Below are 17596 nucleotides of genomic sequence, written 5' to 3' on the forward strand. Positions count from 1 at the left end.
ATTTTGAAAAGTACAGTACCCTTAAAAATAAAACCGATCAGAAGCCGTATTGGATGGCATTTAATGGATGTGTTTGTATACTCTGAATTATGTCACTGAAGCATTTTTTAAATAACTTGCGTGGGCGCGAGCCACAAGTTTGAAAAAATCATAATTTCATTTTTATGTTCGAATATGTGTGCCATTTTTTATTCCACAAAGTCTATTTCTGTTTTCTGCACAGATCGAAGATCATGTTGTTCTTGTTTCCGTTGTCCCAACGAAAGTAAATTAATTGGACCGAATGTTCTTCTCCTCTAGAAATTCCAAACGTTTTTATACGTTTTTAAGCAGGATATCAAATAACTATGGAACGTTCTAGCCTATTAGCCGATTCATTTATTCACAACACTCCACATACTTTTCCTCTGCTAGAGAGACACACCCACAAAACTATATAAGGGGAATTCTTGGTTCGGCTGGATGAGTATCCTTGTTTTAAAATCCTTTGGCACTTGGGACCTGGAGTCAAAATCACTTCTCAACTGCACGAATGCTGCGCATCGACTGAGTGACTAGTAATCTTTTGGCTTTCCAAAGAAATTTCCTCCGACGCCTACAATTGCTTTTATACTTTCCCACGCCATCAAGCTAGAAAAATAAGAACAACATCGTTCCTGAATTCCGTGGAGGTCAAATATAGGACACTCTTTCTATGTATTTCCCACTCACATATGTACGTATATACATATGTGTTCCACATAGAACATCGTATACCACATCCATGAGTATTCACATCTCCCTTACCCATTCCCATCCAGAAGTATGTGTCACAAATGCATAAAACCTATTTATACACCCATATCTACCTATGTGCTGGAACTATCAATATGGACGGAATTTATTATGCACGTGTCTGAATTTATATTTAATTCCCGATATTTTTAAAATCGGGAAGACGTCTTATATGCAAACGAATTCCAATGGTTTCTTGCTGTCAAAATATCATCGAGTATACTCGTATACTAGGGATCATTAGTTGGAACAGAAGAGTTTGTTGTTGACAAATAAACAATTTACCCCAGTGAATTAAGATATAAGGGGTTGGCTAGAACACAGTGAGTCACATGAATTATTTAAAGTACAATCAAATTTATTATCAGTTAATTATAGATATTTGCTGACATCCCCCATGAACATTATCGTATATTTTGCTTTATTTAAAGAGCATTTTATGATGATTTCGAAGAACATATGATGTCGAACCGACCATAAATATGTTCAAGGAACCCACTAAGCCTCAAACTTTCAACCGAATAATATTCCGCTTAGCTTTGATCGCTCAGAATTAATGAGTTTTTTGCGGCCAAAAGCCCAATCACAAACAAAGGCGGAAAACAGAGATAAATCAGGGAAGAGAAGAGTCGCGTGCCTGGCGAAAATTTAGACCAAGGCACTATACACATATGTGAAGCAAACTAAACATCTCAAGAAACGCAAGACAATGGCTGCCAAAGAAAAATGTGAGCATGTCTTTGAAGAATCTGCCAAGTGAAAAACCTGCAAAATATAGCCAACTTATGGGCGACGAAAGGTAGAGAATGCAATGGATCCATCTGCGATGGAAAATATGCACACAACGCATATTCTAATCAAATAGATACTCTGAATAATTATTCAGGCATTTGTACTCAGCTGTTCGCCTTTTTGAATTTAATGACTTGTTAAATGAAAAAAGGAAACGCAAAATAGTTCAAATTAACGATAAAATATAGTGTCGAGTGCGGGCATTTAATAAAAAGAAATTCCTTTCGAACAGAATTTATTAAAAAGTGGCTGCCAAGACAACTTTATTCGCTCACAGGCCGCCATCCCCCCCCCCAAAAAATGAATATTTGATTATTTATGTTTGAACATTTGCTGCTGTCCGTCGTCCAACGCAACTCTTCTCCTCCCCTGCCCTCGATCACCTGCCAGCGCCGCCCATTGAAGCATGAGATACGACTGCGACAGTGGATGGGAATCGGAATGGGAATGGGAATGGGAGGATGAGGCGGTGACCACGACGACTCGCACATCTAATGGACGCTGGCAATACAAATGAAAGATTTAATGACTCTCGGGCCGCAACGGGCAGGCCAACGATATTTTCGATATTTCAGCGAGAGTTTGCCATTTGCGCATAGCGAATAACACTTGTATACAGGCCAGCGGGCCACTGACTTTCGTCAGTTTCTGCAGATCGAACTATGAACTCAAGCTCGAACCTCACAATGATGTAGAGTACAGGCATTCTCTAGTACGTGAAGATTGAACTGCGAACTCAAACTCGTACCTCAAAATAATGTATCTATAAGTTTCTGAGGATCGAACTATGAACTCAAGCTCGTACCTCACGATAAGGAGCCTGCTCTAGAAGTTACGAAACTTGGAAGATACTAAATACGAACGTACTAAATAGTAGCCTAATGTCTGCCTTATTATTAACACAATTTTTAATTAATTCAAGCTTCAATTGGAATAGTCTTGTTTTCATAGATCTTTCGCGTTTAAAGAGTTCAACTGCATTCTTAGTGATTGGGTTTGTTATAATGATATCAATAAAACATACATGAATTTTAAATCTTTAGGAAGGCTAATAAAGCAGTTGATATCTGTTTACAACCCAAGAGGAGGTGCACCAAATTTGGCGACTGAAAACCCGCGATGATCAGTGTAAGCCATCATCATCGTGGTGCCTTCTACGCAACCATTGAGAAATTGCATGTGGAGGAGCCAAACGAATTTTACGCTTTGTTGCATATTCTGATAATAAATCATAGAAAATAATTTGCAGACAAATGCCTACGGGCCTTGGGGGCCCCGAGGAGGACGACATCCATCTGGGGGCTTTTGGGTAATAATTCAAATTCTTTGCCCAGCCCGCAAAGTGCTTTCTGTGTGGGCCCGCCTGGCGCTTGGCCGCGCTTTGAATTGAATTGAAAATATGAATGTGAATGCGAATGCGTATGCGAATTTGAATAAAAATTTGGTGTCAGTTTTGCCATTAGCACAAATGAAAAATTCTTGGGGCTCTAGTCAGGATTGGGCGGTGGCTGCATGTGACATCATGGACGTCATCTCATTTGGCAGAGCGTCAAGAATCACAGGGCCTCCCTTTGGGCTAACTTTGAGCTAACTTGGAGCTAACTTTGAGCTCCAGGAATGTACGTTGTTTTACCAGCGGAATTTACCTTGATGCGTTACAATTGAAAACGATGATTTGAAATTCAGTGGCATAAAATCTGAACCATTTAGTCCTTGGTTCTCCGGTATGATCGTCTCATTGAAGTACACGTGCGTCCGTTCCGGGTGATCGCGCTCGGATACGGTCACCTTATAGTACTGCGGCCGGAAGAAGTACGAGTGATCGGCCCAGGTGGCAGGCGGCGTGGGCGCTTTCTCTGACAGCCAACTGAAGTGCATTTTCCCGTAGTTCGGATTGAGTTGGACAAGTGTGTTTCAATTTCAATTGGCAAGCGCACGCGGTTGGGTTTGCAAAAAAAGACACTTAAAATTTATAACAATTTAATTTAACAACGAAACAAAAACGTTCTATTCGACTGTTGGCAGAGCAAACAGCAAGGATGTGCCGTAGTATTTCAAACGAAAAGCAATTTTCGCATCGAAATTCGTTACATATCCTTGCTGGCCAAGAGTTGGAAGACTGAGATATGCGAATTGGATTGGAAAATTATTGATTTGGACACTCACACTTGGGCAATCGACTAGAGGGGTTATATAATAGTAATTACAAGCGATTTGCGAACGATCTTGGGCTCTTTGAGCGAATGTCCTGCACTGCTAAAGAGAGTCCTGGCAATCGATTGCTGTGCGTGCACTTGAGTTCGATTCGTTTTTTCGTTTTATTAATGTGTCATGCGGCTGCGAACGGATTGTATTTTCTTTTGGTGCTTTAATGGCCAGCGACGGTTGGTAGGTCCACGTCCACGCGTCTCCACGTCCCGATTTCAAGTGAACATCGACAGTTCCAAATCGAAATTAAGGCCAAAATATGAAAGCACATCGGTTCCTACCACCGAGATGCGTCTGCTGCCGTGGCCCAAAAGCAGCGCAGCCGCAGCGCAGCATCCCACACACATACCAATATTTTGGGGGATTTTCGAAAATATGGCCGACTGCTATAAGGCAGGAGAGATCGGACCAATGAACGACATATGAAAGATAAAAAGATAGAAAATTGGAAATATTTGCTATGCATATATACTCGTACAAGCATATTTTATATACAAGTATTAGCATAGGTTTCTGCTCGATCTTGGTGTGATTCGAATTCGAACTCGAAAGGTGCAAAAATCAGGGGGACTTTGGGTCAAAAGCATAGGTATACCCTATAGCTATGTACACCCTATAGGTGTTTCGATGTGAATGTGCATGGAAGATCGCTGGCGAAATGAAATTTATTACTTATTGCAGCTCAGACGACATAGAATTTATTAATATTTTACCATTTAATCGGCGGGAAGCATTTAAAAATAAAACGAACAAACATATAGACAGATCTATATTTTATTTTATTGGCGTGAAAGCGTCGATCCGGCCATAAAACCCATAGAATACAAATATAGTCTTGTTGGTATGCCGAAAATGTGTTAATCATTTCGATTCTATATCCGTATTATGTCGTATTAATCGTTAAAGTGGAAAACATTCCATTCGATGAGCCGCACGCGTTTATCCAATACTTATGTAATGGCTTTTGGCAATGGGAAATCGATTTGAAATTGCAAATGGCCAGCTAGCTGGGACACAACTGAAGCAATTGCCCAAAATCAATCAAATTTTTGTTGATCTTTCAGTTTACTACTTGGCAGCGATTATTGACTAATCAAAATCTACATACGCTCGCGAGAATAGGTGTGTGATTTATTATTAGGCACCGCGAAATAGCAGAAGGCAATGCAAATTTCCAGTTTACAAAAACTGTCGATTTCGAATCAACCTGGTCGTTAGCTGTTCATTAAAAATACTGTTGCCCCTTTCATTTGACGGGCAATGCAACAAATGCGCAACAAATCTATGTCATTTGGCCAAAACGAATCATTTACAATAAACCATCTTCAAAGCAAATGGAGCGCGACATAGAAAGCTAAAACCCACAACGAGGCGTGGTCCAGATTCGCATGGTGCAGGGAAAGAACCACCACCAAATGAAACGTGGCGCGGCTTGTGATCTACATCTTAATGATGACCGGGAGGAGCCACTGCCCCCCAGTTGCTCATCCTATCCCAGCCCAGACCAGACCAGCCCAGCCCAGCCTAGCCAAGCGACAAAAATGCTTGAAAATTGCATGGAAGCGTGAAAAATCGACCAAATATTTGCACGGAGAGGAAAGTGCAAAGTGATGTTCATTGATTTGCATGCAGAGGGTGGAAACCTCATTAATCATGTTGAAAATGTTCATTAAATTGCGGTGCAGCGATTTGCAACTCGTAAATCGCTCGCCGGTACATAAATGGCCAAATAAATTTAGGTAATTACCAGAGCCATATACACAAGTTGAATACCCAATTACTTTCCCACGAGTCACAAGTGGTCAGCCAAGTCAATGAACGTGTCGGAATGGAAAACAAAAGAAAATCCCCCTGAAAAGTGAGATGAAAAATTGCCAAGAAATGCAGCCAAAATGCTACAGACCTCCCAGAACACAGAGCACAGATCTCAGAGCCCAGAGAAGAAGGGGTATTGTCTAATTAAGTTGTCGCCTGTCAGCGTTTAGCCTGATAAGCCGTCACTCGTCCGTCCACTTCCACTTTCCCCCATCCAAAAGTTGGGTGCGATGCCACTTGTCCATGGTGTCCCATCCAAATGCGGCGCATCGAAAATATATAGTTGGGTATTTATATTTCTGTATACTTTTCAGACGTATATTTTTGCCTGACAATAGCATGACAATATATGTAATATTCGTCGTATTTTCTTGGTTGTGCTAGATTCTTGCAAATATGAGATACATGTTGCCCGCCTAAATGGCGCATAAATGCTTTTTAGATTAAATAAACTATCCTACATTGTGGTTTAATTAAATGCATGGCTATGCACGGCTAGCTGTCTCTTCTGGCAATCGGTTACCTTTGCTCTGAGGCCTTAGTTTATCACTTCAATATTATTTTGTAGATATATTCAGTTTACATACCTGTAACGTTGCCGCCTGTTGTGGGTAGTGGTAACTTCTCGAATGCTACACTGCGATACGTGATCTCAGATTTTCCGTTGACAAGCTCGCTCTGAAAATGTTAGTTGTGTGCTATTATAATTACTGATTATAGCTTAATAAGAAACGGGTGTGATATGATTCTACGCAAATAATGCTTAAAACGCAATACGATTCATACGTCAGTCCATAAAGAAAATGACTTAGTCTAGATAACTTGTTTCGTTTAATATTAATTCACATCTAAGTTGTTTAAAAAACGTGGAAATCTATCAATACGGTTTGTAACTGAAGTTGATTTGGAAAGCAGATACTAAAAACTCATATACAGACTTTTAATGCAACCCATTAGAGTTTTCTAAGATCTGGACTAAGGACTCACCTGCGTAGTTTGCTGCACCACTTTGGTCGTGTGCTCCTCGATATATTCACTATGCGAGTATTGCTCGATACTTTCGACAGCCTGAGGTCAATGAAAATAAAATTGAATATTAAGATTGCCGAGTCTTGTTTCGGTGGAAAAACCGAAATATTTAAAACAAACACACACTCAAACCAGCAGCCAATAGATCATTAGCAGGCAGTCTGGAGAATGAGAACAACGTCCGAAATGGGTTACTTCGGGTCCATTTACTTTGCACTTGTGAAGAACTACCGCATACGAGTAAAAGGGAGATCTGCTTATTATTAAATCTGGACGCACTGAGTGATATGGGGAAACTTGAAAGTGTGAAACTATGGGAGCAATACACAAATGAAATTATTGGGGAGGAAGTGAAATTGATTGACGCGGGCACGATTGTGCAAAAGAATTTCCACAATTGCAGCAATTACATAAGCAAATAATTATATTTATATACGTCGTATATATCGAAATCATTTCGTATCCGTGGCCAAATCGCAAAAGTCAAAGATACAAATCGCTATAAAATATTTGAGCTATTAATAAGAAGTACGCCAATGCACGGCCAATCAATAGACCAGCAAGGAAAATCGAATTGCCAGTGGGCGACAGTTTGCCAGTTTCGGCTCCACCGCTACATCTGTATATGAATCTGAATCCATATATGTAGCCCATTGACGGGAAATCCATCTTTGCCATCAAACCGTTGGGAGAATGGGAGGAATGGGGCGCACTGAGTTTCCACTTCCAGTTACCGATGCGACACGATCACGACAACGACCAGTACAGGACAATCTATGACTAAGACTAGACTAGATCGGCTAGCTAGCTGCTGCCACTAGTGTCGGGCCTCCGGTCTTCTTCTAGCCACTCTTTATGGCGCTTCCACTGGCGTTGGCAGCCGAAATCAGCACAACACACTTTGCGCCATTTTCATTATACATAATTTTATTTTCCTACTTTAATTACTTGCGATTTTTCTGCGCTGGCTGGCAATACAAAATCATCTTCATATGCATATATGCATATAAGCAGTCGTGGGGCCAGGCGGCGTATACTTGATTTTGTTGCAACCTGCCGAAAGCATCAACGGCAGACCAGAGCAACTATCACAGAAACAGCGGGTAGAACATGCTGATTCAGCGTGGGATGTCATCGTCGCCCCTCTTCCCGAGATCACTTGGATGCTTTTATAGACCGCAGTGGCGTAGATGAAGAGGCTTTGCTACGATTTCGTTGCCACAGTCTAAATATATGTCTTAAGGAACACCCTGTATCAACAAAGTTGTCTTGGATGCTTTGGAATTTGTTTTTCTCCCTTAGCCCCTTAAAAGAATGGAATAATTTTTGAGTTTTTGAATATTGCAGGCAATGAAGAGCTAGAACACAAAATTCTACCATATACCTACACAAAAATTTCATCATTTTGACATTTATAAATCATTTCTAGATTAATAAAAGCGCAGAAACCTGCCTTGTCGCCACAATTTATACTACATTTCTTCTGGATGGCGAAACATGTGTATTTTTGATTGCATTCTAGCAAACACATCCTTTTTAATGGCAAATGTGGTTTCAAAAGACCCAAACAAACGTTTTTGTTCTTTTGTGTGCGGCAAGCACGCAGAAATGTGGACATTTCCAATAAAGAAGTTGCTTTTGTCGGAAATAGACGCTAACAAAGTTGCCCCTTACAAATTGATCAATGTGGGAAAGATTTAATTTTGCAGCCAGCTAATTGTGCAAATCTGTTAAACATAAATTCTGCGCGAAAACAACAGACAACTCAATTAATCTTGGGTTCACGACTCGACCAACATTATTTCATTTTGGGCACCATGCCCGAAATCGCCGACCATTTCAAAACCAATGAGAGGCGCATTGTTCTTGTGGATGTCAGGTCCCATGATTTTGGCCCAGTATTTATGACACTCCATTTTTCAGGTTGTCAACGCAGATGGCGCGTGAATGGTTTCGGCATTTTACTTACAGAACAAACCACTTCTGGCTGAAAGAAAATTGTAGGCAAGTGCAAAGTATAGGCTCTACGTTGGTTAGGAATATTGTTGTTAAATTAGCAATTATTCAGTGATTAATTAACAATTCTTGGTAAATTTGTGCTCAAGCGTCAAGTTGAAGTAGGTGGTTTTCAAGACGTTGCCGTTTTGTTGTTCGCTGTGTTAAGTGCGTTCGGATCAGTCTTTAATGAAATACAGAAACACACAAACAACTTACATAGACTATGGCTGGCTAGCTTACAAACAAAGAAGCATTAAGAGTAATTGTTCATTAAATGCATAATGTAAAACAAAGCGCATTTGGCAGTGTAGCATAGCAGAAATAATTTTGGGAACGAAACAATTTTCATGCAATTAATTTAAATTTTTTTGCCATAAAGATTTTTGAGGTATTTGGTGGGCAAACCAAAAGTTGTTTCTTTCGTTATAGTTTTCTTTTTTATTATTTTGGAAGTCATGTTTTACAATGTTGCACTTAAATCGTATTCTGTTGTTTCTTTTTCTGATCACTCTTAACTCTTATGTGAAATTTGTTTGTGTGTTCTTCGGGGAAGCCCAATGAAAAATGTACACAACAATTTTAAGACGATTTGAGGAGTCGCACGAAACACAAACACAAAACAATGACAATGGACTTGACTAGAATATAATTATTAAGAGGCGGCTGAGCTCTAAACAGCTTCCACCTGGCTTAAATGACTAGAAAAACGTTAAAGTATATATAAGAATTAAAATAATTGCTAATTTCCAACAAATCCCATTTGTGACTAGACTAGATTTGGCTGTGTCTGTTTTGGTTTGATTAAATCAAGAGTTTCGAAAGAAAATGTAGTTCAGGCTACCTTGATGGAGAAGCTGCCGTTCGGGATGTCCTTGCCACCAAACTTTACGTTGATGTCATAATCTCCAGGATCGTTAAGGGCGTACAGAATGTCGAAGAAACCATCCTTTTCGATCACATCAATGTCGACAATTTCGCTAGAGTCAATGGATTTACGTTAGGCAAAGGAACACAGAACACCAAAACCAAATACAATCCCTACCTGCCCGCCTTGTTGGTGATCTTGCAGGTCACCGCTCCATCTCCGGCCTCACGGGCATCCACTTTCAGGTGCGATTGACTGCCCGAGGACTGAATCTTGGGCGCCTGCTCCACCAGCTTGCACTTCTTGGCCTCGCCGGTAGGGAATGCTTCGAGTTTGAAGGGCGAGCCCTCGATCTCCTTGTCGCCGTACTTGATGCTGCACTGGTAGGTGCCGCACTCATCTGGCACGAAGGACACCACGTACGTACCGGTGGACACCTCCTCCAGGCGCGGTTGCATCGCCTTGCCCTTGGGGTTCTTAATGGCCACATTGATATCAGCCTGGCCAGCCTGTTTTGTATCGATTTCAAACTCGGCGGGAAGGGAAGCAGGCGTTTTCTTCTTCTCATTGACACCCTTTACCTTTACCTTGGTGGGTTCTGATTTGGGGAAAACGGTCATCACAAATGGACTGAGGGGAACAAAATCAATCAATCAATCAATCAGATATTTAACAATTTTAAATTTGCAAATACTTATTAAAACAATTGCTCGATTAGTCACTCACCTGCATGGCACTTCAACCTCTGAGAACTTCACCTGGCAGGTGAGCACGGAGCCAGCCTTGGGCGGCACATAGTGAACCGCGTAAATGCAATTGCCCTTGTCTTCCACGCGCAGATTGTCCACGGGAATACCCTCGGAGTTGGTCAGCTTAACGGCAATGCGGCCAGGACCAGCCTCGCCCACATCCACGTTGAAGAAGGTGGGCACGCTCTCGCGCACCTGGCCGTGCTCGATGCCCGGACCGTACACCTTCACCTTGCTGGGGTCCACCGTCTCCTCGACGAGCACGCGGAATGGAGAGCCGGGTATGTGCTTGTCGGCAAACCGAATGGTAATGTCATACTCTCCTGGATCAGTGGCCAAATAGTCCACATCGCAGCTACCATCGCGATTGTCCGTGCACGTCATTTTTGCCTCCGAAGGGCCCTCGATGGCGAGCGAAAGGCCACCATTTCCTGCACCCTTGGTCTCCACGGTGAATTTGTTTTTCTGGTTGGTCAGTCCTTTTTCCAGGCCTGGTCCGTAGGCCTTGCAGCGAGCGGGATCGCAGCCGCTCTTCACGTTCACAACAAACGGAGATCCTGGCACCGGGATGTTGTCGTACATCAGCTCAATGGTGTGGCGGCCAGCCTCGAAGGGAGTGTACATGATGCGGAAGATGTCGTCGGTTGGACCTTGCACAATCTTGCTCGGCAACACATGGCCCATTGGGTCGAAGATCGCACAGGACAGCTTTCCGGAGTCAATATTGCTGCCCACCTTGCTCATATCAACCATGAAGTCCGTGGCCGCATTCATGATCACACCTAGGGAATATCGGAAATTAGAACGGTCCAATATGCTGCATAATTATATACATAAAGGCGTAACATCAACAAAAATAATATGCAGTTAGTTATGATGGAGAAAGGTATGCGTAAAAACAGAAAAGGTAAATTTTCCCAATTGATAAAGCAGCATTCTTAAATTTTGCTTTTCAGTCAAAAAATAATTTGGCTTTCAAAAGATATATCATTCGTGAAGTAATAGTAAATCTTTTGCTCCTTAGGCACTACCCATAATTTCAGATTAGTGGTTTATGGTTTAGTTCAAATCAAACAAACACAAGGGACAGCACAACAATAAAAATGCATGGCGAGGCGATTGCAAGAGGCAACCTTGGTCAGGTTGTGAGTAGAGCGCAGAGGATTAGAGATGTTTTGCAGCGGGAACACTCGGAATTGGCATTTGGCAATTGGCAACTGGTAACTGGCAACTGGAACTCCTCATAGCCTACCATGCGGCTGGATGCCGATGCCGCTGACGCGGGTATTCTTCAGATTCGGCACCGGAACTATTAGTGGCTGGAAGGGCGAGCCGGTTATGTGCCGCTCGTTGAACGTTATGTTGACGGTATAATCGCCGGCCTCAGTCGGTAAATAGGCGACGTTGCAAGTGCCATCTCCATTATCGCGGCAATTGATGGCCGCCTCGCAGGGTCCTTCCACCGTCACTCCCAATCCGCCCTGTCCGGCGCCACGCGTATCTATCATAAACTCTGCCGGCTGGCCCACAATGCCTCGTTCCAGGCCAGGCCCAAAGGCTTGCACCTTGTTCGAATCGCTGCCTGTGAGGCACTGCAGCCGGAAGGGACGTGGAGTGATCGGCGTGCCCCCAAAGCAGATGCTTAACAAGTACTCGCCCAGTTGTGTTGGCGTAAAGTTAACCAGAAATCCCTCTGCGGTCGGTATGATGTGGGCCTTTATGCGATTGCCCGATGGACTGGTGATGGTCACCGCCAAGTCCGCTTTGGGCAGGCCATGCGTAATAATCCGAAACTGCTGCAAACTGTTCAAGGGCGCGGCTTTTGTTTTGGGTGAATGAAATTATGATATGGACTTAGACCATGACGCACTTCAGGTGGACACTATGGTATAAAGTAATTTAGGTGCCTATCCTAGGAGTACTTACTTGGCTCAAGCCCGTCCACCTTGATTTTGGATACATCCACCGTTTGTTCCACGACGACCTTCTGTCCCAGGGGAACTCTTTGGCCACCATACGTCATTGTAGTGGTGTAGGCGCCCTTGGAAGGCGGAATCACTTCCACCGAGTAGGTGTTGTCCTCGTTATCGATGATGCGGCACGGTACCTCGATCTTGGTTTCCTCATGGATGATCTTCACCTTCAGCTCGGCATCTCCAGCCTCACGGGCGTCCACATTGAAGTGTGTGGCCGCATTGGGGCGCACTCCAGGTTGCAGCCAGGGTCCAAAGGCCTGTACCTTGGCTGCATCAACCGGAACTCCGACGTACACACGATGGGGTGAATTGGGCGTAGAAACTCCGCCATAGTTAACTAGAATATTTATATTAAACGTACTACTCAAAAACCGCTTCTACCAAGTCTTACCTTCGACGGTGTGCGGAACTCCAGAAGTAGCCGTATACGTGACCTTCTTGGTGCCATCGGGGTTGTTCTTTAGCTCCACGGGCAACTTGGTGCCGAACACATCCTGAACGACAACATCCAACGGAGCATTGCCCGCCTTGCTGGGGTCCACAGTAAAGCTGGTCGGCTGGTTGATGGTCACGCCATTCTTCTCCAGTCCAGGACCACTAGCCTTGACCATCTCGGGATGGAAATCGGTGCGCGGAAGGATCTGAGCGATAAACGGCGACTTGGGAATGTCCTCATTGTCGCACAGAATATGCACGGCGTACTCTCCCACAGCGGTGGGATGGTACTTGACCAGGGCAGAGCCATCGCCGTTGTCGTGGCACTCGATCTCGGCCTGCGAGGGACCGGCCACGGTGAACCCGAGGGCGCCGGTCTCGCCATTGGTCTCAACTACAAAGGCAGCCGGGTAGCCGATAACGCCGCTGCTCAGTCCGGGCCCGTAGGCCACAATCGAGGACTCCTTCTTGGGACCCACCTTCACCTCAAACGGTGATTTGGCAACTTCTTGGCCAGCAAAGGTCACCATGATGACGTAGCGGCCTTCCTTGGTGGGATAGTAGTGGCACTCGTAGGTATTGCCATCCACCTTCGACTGCATGACGTTCTGGTTCATGCCTCCAGGACCAATGACGCGCACCTCTGGCTCACCCTCGCCGGCTCCCTCAGTATAGATCTTGAAGTCGGCATCGTCACCGACGCGAACGCCCGTTGCCTGGAGACCACGACCGGAAGCACGAACTTTACGCGCATCAGACAGTGGAGCTACTTTCACCGGAAACGGACTGTTGGGGATCGGAGTTCCAGCATAGAAGACATTCACCGAATGCAGTCCTTGCATAGCGGTCACATACTCGCAGCGCCAAGTATCGTTTTCCAGTTGACGCACTTTGGCGGCCACAGAGGTCTTGTGGTTTGCCGGATCGATGATAATCACTTCGGGCACTCCGCGACCCGCATCCTTGGCCAGGATGTCGAAGAAGGTTGGCTTCTTGATGGTGACACCGTTGGGCTGTATTCCGGGCCCCGTAACCTTCACCTTAGAGGCGTCTCCAGCATGACCTTCCACCTTCACGGGGAACGGCGACTTGGGGATGTCGCGACCGGAGAACTTAACCGCCACCTTGTGCGAACCCTCGGCTTTGGGTATGTAGGAAACTGTGTACGTGAGGTTCTTGTCATTGTTAAAGCGCACATCAGCCTTCTCGATCTCGCCATTGGGTCCCTGGATGTCCACATCCACGGAACCTGCATATAAAATATATGGTTAGAAAGGATTTGATCAATGACGAATGTGAAAGCTCACCTTTGCCAGCAGAGAAGGTTTCGACGGTGAAATTGGCCGGGGCTCCCACCACAGGACCAATAGGCTCAATACCAGGACCATAGGCACGCACTCTGTGGAATGAGAAAGAGTTTGGTTACTACGAATTAACAGATTTCGTGAAGGGCTCTACATAGCCAATTATGATACACTGGACCATGGAATAGCGTTTATAGCCTTTGCAGAATAATTAAAACGCCATTGAGTATGCGAAAATAATATTGTTAGGGAACAACACTAGCAAACACAGTTGTATGAATATTTGAAAACATTCTTTTGGGTGGCGCCACTGTGTTCTATAAGCGGTATATTACAGAACTAATTTCGAAAATGCTTTTTTGAAGTCTACTTTTTGGATGTTGTTATAAGCAAATTAAATTATATTTTTAAAACCAACATATATTGTTTGAATTACTATATTTTGATTGATCTACATATTGTTTTATTTTATTATTTTAATTTCATGACACAAGTAGTTGACTAAATTGATTATTTGCTAACATCCAAAACTAATTACAATACACAGAACTGTATTAATCAAGAACAAGTTTGAAAAAATGGTAGTATTTCAAATCTTATACCCCGGCTTGTATTCAAAAATCATGGTAGCTTAACAAAGCAGTAAATAAAATCAGCGTCGGCCAAGATGAATGCGTTTAGTGAGCGCTAATTGTAGAGAGCAATAAAAGCCGGCAGCCAGAACAGGAAAAACACAAACAGGAAAGCAGCGGCGTTGAAGTATCCATTAGATACGGATCGCTCTGGGCTAGCGCGAGAAGCGGAGAGCAACAAAACAAAAGTAACCGAAACTGGTGGAACATTTAAATCACAAATACCACAAGAAGTCAATAAATTAAAAACCGACAATCAAGCGGATAACAACGTTGGCCAAAAAGAAGTGGCAAAACAGATCAGAACGGAAAAGAAAAGAAAAGAACGAGAGGAGACATGCCGAAGAAACTTACCGCGGCGGAGGAATGCTGAGTTTTGCATTTTCAGGCGTTTAATAAATATATATATATGGGTAGGTAGATTATATACATAATATGTATACGGTGCGGATAGGGAAAACAAGAACAATATCCATACATTAAAAATGTTGTTCAATAATACACGGAGAAATAGATATAAAAAGATAAAGAGAAAGAAGAAAGATAGATAGAGTCGAGAACAGATTCAGGTAAATGCATTAGCCTTAAGAACAGACGGAGATAGTTAAGATACAACTTGAATTTGGAATAGAGTTCGGAATAAGTATAACGCTGGACTTATAGATCAAGCGAGGAAGTTCAACTTTTCTAGCTCGAACCGTAACTGGACATATTTCGAATACATAGAACCACATTCATATCGTTTCTTTCAAATCAGTAAGGCTTGGAACAAATGTGAAATAATTTCTTTTGAGCAAATCATGTCCAACGTTTAGTTTGAAAGATGTTAGATGTTCAAGTTAGAGAAGTACCGATTTAAAATGCGCTCGCACTCACCTGTTGGGATTCGTCTTGGGCCTCAAGGGAGCTCCAGTCTTGAGCTTGGAGTTCGGGTACTGAGACAGATAGGTCATCATAGACTGCTCGTCCACGTTGGGGTTGACCAGCTCCTCGGGCTTGATCAGCTGGCGCACGTTGAGCCAGTCATCGGCCAGGCCCATGGCCTCGGAGGCGTTCTGCACGGCATCCTTGGGATCCCACAGCTCCCAGTCGGGACAGAGACCCGGAGCACAGGCGTCGACAAGGGCGCCCACCGCCTTGCCCGTGGTCCAGTCGTTGGTGAAGTTGTTGATGGGCAAGTCGGGTATCTTGGCGTGTATCCAGTTCAGCAGGCTGCCATCGGAAGAGTGATTTAGTACATGGATGACAATAAACCAAGTGGGTAGGCGTCACTTACCGCTGCTTGGGAGTGTGGCCCGAGCCGTTGAGCTGCTTGTCGTCCTCGCCATCCCACATGGGCATCGATATCGAGTAGTGCAGAATCAGTGTCCATATCAGACCGAGTATCAGTTTCAGCTTACAGTCCACGATGTCCGACGAGTCTGAGGAGCGGAGCGAGAACAGAGGTTGGATTACTTTGTTGTTCGGGCGGAAAATCCAGAACGGGGACCGGTACCGGTACTGGTCGCATGCACCTAATGTATCTATTAATTGTCCCGACAACTTGTGGCAGCCACTGCAACGACTGCATGCCTCATCTGTCACTGGCAACACTTTGATGGGGCTGCTGCAAACCTGTTGCCATTCGACAAGTTGCCAATTATGGTAAGAGATGTCCGCTAACTGTTACAACTACTTTGCCTCCTGGTCAAGTTCAGGGCTGATTATACACGCAATCAACAGGTCTTGCCGGTTTTCCTAAACATCGCCGTCGACCTTAAACTTGGCCAACAAAGCCTGCGCTTCGAACGGCTCTTCTTTTGACATGCAAAACCATTTAGAGATAGTCGGAGTTTATTGAACCTATGATAATGGGATCTTTTTAATAGCGTAACACCGCAAGGTGAAAGGCGTGGGGATCGTTCTGATTACCTATCACCGATTAGTCAACACCTGGGCCCTCGGCAAATGCATTTGGCACGCACTGAACCATAACGCGAATGGAATTCCTCCTCCATAGCGGGGAAAGTTGCCACAGGGAAAACTCGGTGCGGTGGCCAGCAGTGGTAACCGAATATGCCAAGTGACGATGGACAACTGCGTCGTTGACTGACGTACTAGATGTAGACTCCGGGATCGTTAACAGTAAGTTAAACATTTTTTAGGCTTTATTTAAGACAATTTTTACTACTCACTTTAAAGACCTCACTACCTCACTCACTAATATAATTATAATAAAATAATAGAGTAGTTATTTAATTACTTACAGCTCGAGATTAATCTAGTAGGAATACGAATAAACATAAAAATATATATCTCTTTCAGTGTAGGGTAATCCATTTCTTAACAAAAATTTTAAATTGTATTTTAAATACTTTTCATGAATAAATATTTTAAAATAAATATTATAACATTTCAAACACTTGTATGGCATTTGCCTGGTTAATAGTTCAAGAGGGATGCCAATGTGATCTTGCAAGTAATCACACTTAAGAACACATACACTACACGCACTGCTCGACCGGTAAGAAAGATTACTTGGAATATTTTGTGACTCTAAATTAGAAGACATGCCTTACATTCCTCACTACAACCAGTTGGGAATTATAGTGCTATAGGACACGAAAAATCTACAATTTGACATAAATATTTACACTTTGTGGGTAAAATTGAAAGATTTTTCGGTTTGAATTACCAGGCGAACAGGAATTCCAAAAGGTGACAAACGATCCTTTGGTTTTCGGTAGCAACCTGCTGCTGATTATGATCGCCTGGCAATTCAATCCGAAAAATCTATAATTTACCATAAATACTTACATTTTGTGCGCAAAATTGTAAGATTTTTCGGTTTAAATTATTAGGCGATCATAATTTCAAACACTTGTATAAATAACACTTACCTGGTTATTTGTTTAAGAGGGATGCCAATGTGATCTTGCAAGTAATCAAGAACGCATACACTACTACACATACACTACATTCACTGCTCGACCGGTAAGAAAGATGACTTGGAATATTTTCTGACTCTAAATTAGAAGAC

General features: G+C 43.3%; 1 protein-coding gene across 5 annotated transcripts in view; it reads right to left on the bottom strand.

The window, feature by feature from the left end:
- Nucleotides 1-17596, bottom strand: part of LOC6552233 (filamin-A) — a 31317-nt gene that overhangs the window by 3400 nt on the left and 10321 nt on the right. The window contains exons 3-13 of one of the 5 annotated variants that reach the window (XM_026976000.1): nt 15854-15998; nt 15454-15789; nt 14932-14946; nt 13949-14040; nt 12598-13890; nt 12157-12543; nt 10208-11012; nt 9659-10111; nt 9458-9593; nt 6577-6657; nt 6177-6267 (exon numbers count right to left, since the gene is read on the bottom strand). In XM_026976000.1, coding sequence (XP_026831801.1) covers nt 6177-6267; nt 6577-6657; nt 9458-9593; nt 9659-10111; nt 10208-11012; nt 12157-12543; nt 12598-13890; nt 13949-14040; nt 14932-14946; nt 15454-15789; nt 15854-15998 — 3834 coding nt within the window. Of the gene's footprint in view, nt 1-400; nt 620-3212; nt 3529-3732; nt 4052-6176; nt 6268-6576; nt 6658-9457; nt 9594-9658; nt 10112-10207; nt 11013-12156; nt 12544-12597; nt 13891-13948; nt 14041-14931; nt 14947-15453; nt 15790-15853; nt 15999-17596 lie in introns of those variants that run through there. The other 4 variants (XM_026976001.1, XM_015154248.2, XM_015154249.2 and 1 more) reach the window with 4 other exon arrangements.

The sequence above is a fragment of the Drosophila erecta genome, unplaced genomic scaffold (assembly GCF_003286155.1).
Source record: "Drosophila erecta strain 14021-0224.00,06,07 unplaced genomic scaffold, DereRS2 tig00000000-arrow-pilon, whole genome shotgun sequence".
Taxonomy (NCBI): domain Eukaryota; kingdom Metazoa; phylum Arthropoda; class Insecta; order Diptera; family Drosophilidae; genus Drosophila; species Drosophila erecta.